The sequence below is a fragment of the Pundamilia nyererei genome, unplaced genomic scaffold, assembly GCF_000239375.1.
Source record: "Pundamilia nyererei isolate P.nyererei 1_Seehausen unplaced genomic scaffold, PunNye1.0 scaffold00258, whole genome shotgun sequence".
NCBI classification, from domain to species: Eukaryota; Metazoa; Chordata; class Actinopteri; order Cichliformes; family Cichlidae; genus Pundamilia; species Pundamilia nyererei.
Genome location: NW_005187659.1, coordinates 13,161 through 20,109, shown reverse-complemented (window position 1 = coordinate 20,109; position 6,949 = coordinate 13,161). Strand labels below are relative to the sequence as shown.

The following is a 6,949-nucleotide window of genomic DNA, read 5'->3' as shown; positions in this document are numbered from 1 at the left end:
TGCCCAAATTTGCTTTACGCAAAACACACGTCATTAAACAGGCGGGCGCAGATTATCCAATCAGATGCTTCGATGACTGAAGGAGGGGGTGCGGGGTAAACGAATAAAAACGGGAATCTCAAGTAAATTATTCACAAGCAGATTTGTGAGAACTTGTGATAACCTGTTCGTGAACTAGGAGACTTGCATCCCGTCAAAATGGTCGAGTGGACAGATGCTGAGCGCAGTGCCATCATAAACCTGTGGGGAAAGATTGATGTGGGGGAAATCGGTCCCCAGGCCCTCTCCAGGTAACCTGCAGCTCATAGCAATTCAGAAACATGGTAGTTTGTTATGCAACTTTGTTTTGTTTTTTTTTTACTATAATGTTGAAACTTGGCTGAAGCGAATATATCAACACGTTTCTTTGTGTATGTAGAAGCAATTATTAATGCTATATGCACTAAAATTTATATTGTTTCTCCGGTTTTATTTTAGGCTTCTGATTGTGTACCCCTGGGGTCAGAGATACTTCCAAGCCTTTGGAGACCTGTCCACCAATGCCGCCATTATGGGAAACCCCAAAGTGGCACAACACGGAAGGACCGTGATGGGTGGTCTGGAAAATGCTGTGAAGAACTTGGACAACATCAAGCAGACCTACGCCAACCTGAGCGTTATGCACTCCGAGAAACTCCATGTGGATCCCGATAACTTCAGGGTATGTCCCCACCAGCACCCAGAAACAATCATCACACATGGACCTGAAAAAGGTTAGCTAATTAGTTTGTGTTTATTAACTCTGTTAAGCATTTTCTTTCTCTCACTTTAGGTGCTCGCTGAATGCATCAGCCTGTGCGTTGCCGCCAAGTTTGGTCCCAGCGTCTTCACCGCTGAGGTCCAGGAAGCCTGGCAGAAGTTTTTGTGCGTGGTCGTTTCTGCCCTGGGTAGACAGTACCACTAAATTTCTGGAGTGCCAGTTCATCAAAAAAAGATGTGCAACAGTCATATACGTGACATCATATATCTTTTTGACTCTGTTGCCAGATGCACCAATAAATAAAACCTCAAATCATACTCATTCTCTGTGCGATCATTTGACTTGTTCTTTTAACCGACAATACAGCATCAAGAAGGAGATCTCGGACAGTCAATAATCTTCAATAGAAGTCGCCTATATGTTTGAGTATAATATAAATATTACAAGTATGCCTCACCGATAATCCGTTTCGTGACTTTTTCCTTTACTGTTAAGTTTTGCTTTTCGTATAAAAAAAAAGTGAAAGGGATCCAAAGTTGTTGTTCTCTGGCTGCATGGGAAGTATTGTTGATGTACGTGAAGTGTTCCAAAATGCAAAGAAGAACATCAGCTATCAGGCATTTTACGCATATTTAAAGTTAGAGCGTTAACAACGAGTCAATCTGCGAGCTCAGAAAAAAGTACTTCTTCTTTAGTTCAGAAAATTCGTTTATAACCTCGACCCAACATAACACAAGAACACCGCTAGGCGTATAGCGGCAACATTATAAAAACGCTATGCTTTTTTTAAAAACGCCTTGAATGAAATTAAAAAATGACTGAAGGATATAATATATAATATAAGTACTGTCGCGATTGGACGGGCCATAATCCTGATTGAGCTGATCAGTTTTTAAAACAAATTTAATTGAATGGGGTAATTTAAGGCCAAGAAATAAACTTTCATACGTTTCTGATATGAAGTGGACCCGCGGATCATTTATTTGGGTGGGGGAAGCCTGAATGTTCAGATAATGATAGCATGGCATAATCTAAGTTCATCAGCTGTTGGAAAATTACTTGATACAACAGGATGGGGAGGTGGTTATGTTTACGTGAGGATATTTTGATGCCATACCATACCATCTCTGGGCATTTCCATTGTGTTTTGCAGTGATAGTCGACACGTAGTCTGTGTAGCTCAGACTCATCCGTCCGCTTTTAGTGTGCTGGAAATATAGGACCCTCATACCATCTGCTGGTTCATTTTTGCCAGTCATTAAGCGGAAAAGCTGATCACTCAGCAGCTCAGAGTGCGGAAGTAAAACACTTTATCCAATTCGCTCAGGTCATGGTTAAGTGGACGGAACTGGAGCGCAGCACTGTGAAAGCTATCTGGGAAAAAATTGATATCGATGAGATTGGGTCACAAATTTGGGCAAGGTAGGTGATTGTGAAAGTTTTACTGTTCAAGAACGGATCGTAAAAAAATCCTAAAAATGGAAAAAATATTCCGGCAATTTTCTCTCAATATATTATTATTATTATTGCTATTTAATTAGTTGATGGGTATTTCGTAATAGTAAAATTCAATGCCTGGTTTAAAAATAAATAAATAAAGAAAAAGCGATCGTGAAAAATTCTTATTTTTAAATATTCCATTGTTTAAGGGTACGTTGTATATTTAGGGATTTTTTTTCTCCAGTTAGTTCATATTTTATCACGTGGTATCGTTTATGCTCATTAACCTGTACCACTGACTGTTGCATTGTCAGAGTCTTGATAGTCTACCCCTGGACTGAGCGATATTTTGGTTCTTTTGGAGATCTCTTCACCATCACTGCTATTTTGAAAAACGACAAAGTGGCGGCTCATGGAAGGATGGTGCTGAAGGCTCTGGACAAAGCAGTGAACAACATGGACAACATGAAACGGACGTATGCTGATCTGAGCCGGTTGCATTTTCAGAAACTCGAAGTGGACCCTGATAGCTTCAGGGTAAGCAACACTTTTCCTCAAACCCACATGAAAAAAATACGTGACGTTTTGCACTTGTAGAGTTTTCATGGTGTTTTCTCTTTTTTTCACAGCTGTTGGCAGACTGTATCACTATCACAATCGCATGCAAATTCAAGTCAGCCCTGAGCCCCCAGAGTCAAGCTATCTGGCAGAAGTTTATATCTGCTGTGGTCGACGCTATGAGCAGTCAGTACCGCTGAAAAGAACCTATTTGGAGATAATACAACTTAAAGAAAAACACAAAACAAAAAACTTGTGTTAGCCCTGATATAAGTTTGACATGAGTGCATTTCAGTTTGTTTTTTATCAGTTGGAGCTTGGTGAGTCTCATACTGAAGACAGTTACTAAAGACAAAACTGAAGTCAAAGAGACCCCAACACACACAAGCAGCAAGTGAAAGTAGTCTGACAGAGCTAAAGGAGGAAACAGCATTTAGTGACTTTCATGGGTTCCAGATTTCAGACAGTTAAGAACTTGTCATGGACTGAAAGTTGTTGTTTTTTTTCCAACTCTGTGAAAAGTTAATAAAACATAAAAACTATTTTTATAGTTAATATTATGTCACCTTTTCAAATTACTGTGAGCCTCTGAATATGGGGGACTGTATTAATGGCTATAATTCCTAATATTAATACAGTACCTTTGCTAAACCACTTGAAATAATGCTGACAGTCTTTCCATCAATCACACATTCATTGTTACATCTGCCAAACAGGTTATGTTTTTGGTAGTGTTTGCACATGTGTCATTCTGTCAGTAAACAAATGAGCTCAACCAGTCTTTAATGAATTCTGATAAAACTTTTTAGGGATGGGTCATGTTGACACAATTTGGTTAACGTCCACAGCGGTCTTCACAGTCAACTAAACAATTTACTTGAGGTCTGTTGCAGGGAAGGCCCAGCTTATTTCATAGAGATAATGCCCTAATGACATTCTGCAACAATCTCCTCGCTGCAGTCTACACTAAGAAATGAAAAACATTATAAAGGAAGCCCAGAACCTAAGGCTGCTGAAATCTTATATCAAGCAAAAATGGAAAATATATCTGACTTAGTAATGAAGGTCCAAAGAAAATGCAGTATGTCCTGAGGGAGGTAATATATAATTAATAGTATTGGCATTGTCATTTCACAGCATTTTAAGGGAAATTTTGAATCAACAAATGTAACTGCAGTTAATGAGAGGAGAAAAAACATGGCTGAAAATCAAGTTTAATTGCCTTGATAGAAAAATATATGGGTCACAGTTGCATTGTTGAAAACAACCATCCCAAATTTGAACGCCTATTTGTTTGAATTTGTAAAACAGACACCATATAAGGGTTTTAATGTTGTAACGGTTTTAATGTATAGAGTGTGTTCCTCCTAAGGCTTGGATTTTACAGTGGCATCAACAGGGTTGATGGTATCCATGTGGATTCAGACAGCAAGAAGATCCAGGAATTGGGTCATATAATTGTTTATTTTAAACAAGGATGACAGAACAATCAAACAGACATAAAAGGAAAGCCACAGGGACACAAACAAATTGATCAAAAATCTCTGGTCATATTCAGTCTAATAGATTCACCATGAACAATGACCCAGAAAGCTCAAAGTCATCACACAGATAATGTAAACAAATATAAAAGATGTCCTAATATTCACATTGTGTGAAAAATGTGAGTATTAAGTGAGAAATATGCAGTTTGTAGCATTGGCGCGTTTAGACCCTTTTCAGTAGTGATGGGATTTCCGGCTCCTTTTAGAGAACCGGCTCTTTCGGCTCGACTCACTAAAAGAATCGGCTCTTTCGGCTCCCAACCGACTCTTCAGGTTGTTTTATTGCTTTAATTAATTTATTATTAACAACAATATAAAATTATGCACAAAAAGAATTACTAATGTAAAAAAAAAGGTTTTATTTATATATGTTTATATATAAATATATACAATGGCCCCTAGAGACAAAGCATGTACAATTTCCTCCAAACTCCAAAACACATTTCTAGCGTTAACTGAACTTCCAAAACAGAGCTACCTAGATCACTTAAATTACACAATTGAACGCATATGTGTATTGTTTGTGTATTTATACATAAGCATTCATATATAGTCAAATAAAATAAAATGTTCATTTACCTGTTATTACCACACACCAAATCCGGTCGTTGGTACTTCCTGGCTTGTGTAGCCATTGGGTATCAAAAGCTCAACACTGCCCCCTAGCATCCTGGAGCACTTCTGTTGTGTTTGTGCCTGTTTTGAAGCTTTTACATGCTTTGTCTCTAGGGGCCACCGTAAATATACTTTTATTTATTCACTCCACATAAAATGTAATAAATAAATCATATAATACAAAAAACAACTATTCACATTTCAACTTTCAACTATTTAAATTGTCAGCTTTTTCCTTTTAAACAAATTTTAAGTGAAACAACACAAAACACTGCAAACCACAACAAAATTAAATATAAATAAAATATGAAAACAAAAAGAACATGCATATTCTCTGTCATATGGGCCTGCATGAATAAACTTTCTGAATCCTTTATCATCCGTAACTGAAAATAGCTGTGGATGATTACTACACCTTTCTAATGTGACGTTGTTATCCCTGGTTCTCTTTCACTGTCTCTCCCTCCTGCTCTGTTCCTGTGCTGCTGCGAGTGTAACTACCGCTCCTCCCCCCTCTTCCCAGGGCAAAGCACAAGGCTCGCGTGCAGAGTGAAGCGGAAAAACGTGTGAGAGAGAGGGTGAGAGAAAGAAAAAAAAAACCCCCATGGCTCCCGATAAGGAGCCGGCTCATGTCGTTCACGTCAAAGACCCGGCTCTAAGAGCCGTTTCATTCGTGACCGACACATCACTACTTTTCTGGATGCTCAACCACCCTAAAAGCAACATGCCCTTGCTACATTTTCCAAACTTCTCTGTTGGAGATCATACAGCAGATTACAGTGAAATCAAGTCCAGTGTTCTTGATGTCAAGTTGCTATTAGTGCACTCAAACAGAGGAGCTGCATGAGAGACAGGGATGGAAAGGGTTAGAGGTAAAGAGCAAAAGTCAAAGACAGCAAAAGCTGTTGCTTCTCTTTTGCCCACATTCATTGATGATGATTTCATGATCTAAAGTTTGTGCAAGTTTCTCCTCTTTTTCTGCTTTACTACAAATTTTGCTTTAACTTACTTTCAAAAGTTATATTAAGAACTGTGATCATTTATTCAGAATCATTCTTCGTGCATAGTGGTCAGTACAGTGGACAGCTATTCAAAGGCTGTTTTCTTGTATCCGTTTCAGTGTTGATGGCACACTTGCACTTAAACCACTACATCGGACACTGATGTGTCACTCCATACCAAATTCACAGGTCAAAACGTAGGTTGTCCACCTAAGTGGACATGTAACAAACTCTTTGAAAAGTACATGTTTAAAAAAAATGAAGTTCAAAAATCTTTTTTTTTCATGCCTAAAGATGACTAAAACTACTTAAGAATAAAAATCCTGACTGAGGTTGTCATAATTCATGCATGAAAGGGTTCAACACTGAAATATAATCCAAAAAAGATATTTCTTTTGGATATGTTTTAATGTTTATCCTGTAACATTCAGGTCTGCAAAGGTGAAAATTATGTTTACATGCAGCATAATATGTTGGTATAATTGTAAGGCAGAATGGATGACGTTATGACTGGGGGCTGAGGCCTCCTAGTGGTTTGATCCTAGAATCGTCCCTGGTGTGTGGCTAATTGTCCCAGACGAACAAGGCAACTGATCATAAGAATGCAATTCTCTTCTTTGCCACATGAAGTCACTGCCGGAAAAAATGAGTATGGTGCAACAGACCCCTGCTTGTGTGAGAGCACTGCAGACAGAACGAGGGCTCGAGTCATTTTGTTGTCCTGTCATAATCATATCGGACATGGTCAGGATGTATGACTTAGAGCAGTGCATAGTTACAAGGTTTATAAAACAACTGAAGCCGCTCAAAAAGAAGACGATTGAGCACACTTGGTGTTTTACCTGGCAAAGAATTAGACGTTTATTTGACCAACGGACAGGAACCGACTTGGCCATTCAGTCTTGACATTTTCTCACTGCGCTAGTGCACACATATAGGTACATTTAACTGAAGCAAATCAGATGGTGACAGCTAGAGTCAAAGCAGGTTCTAAACTTAAACATTAGCTAAAAATACCCGACTCACTGCCAGAGGCGGAGGCAGACATTTGA

At 38.7% G+C, this 6,949-nt stretch overlaps 2 protein-coding genes across 2 annotated transcripts; both read left to right on the top strand.

Annotated features, from left to right (window-relative positions):
- The first annotated feature begins 126 nt into the window (after positions 1-126).
- On the top strand, positions 127-1,056 carry LOC102212485 (hemoglobin subunit beta-A-like). The gene is made up of 3 exons (XM_005749892.2): positions 127-290; positions 478-700; positions 812-1,056. Exons 1-3 carry the CDS (start codon positions 199-201, stop codon positions 941-943), a joined length of 447 nt encoding a protein of 148 aa, XP_005749949.1. The 5' UTR covers positions 127-198; the 3' UTR covers positions 944-1,056.
- Positions 1,057-1,818: 762 nt separating this feature from the next.
- On the top strand, positions 1,819-3,535 carry LOC102212773 (hemoglobin cathodic subunit beta-like). Its single transcript, XM_005749893.2, has 3 exons — positions 1,819-2,161; positions 2,494-2,716; positions 2,809-3,535. Exons 1-3 carry the CDS (start codon positions 2,070-2,072, stop codon positions 2,935-2,937), a joined length of 444 nt encoding a protein of 147 aa, XP_005749950.1. The 5' UTR covers positions 1,819-2,069; the 3' UTR covers positions 2,938-3,535.
- The last annotated feature ends 3,414 nt before the right edge of the window (positions 3,536-6,949 follow it).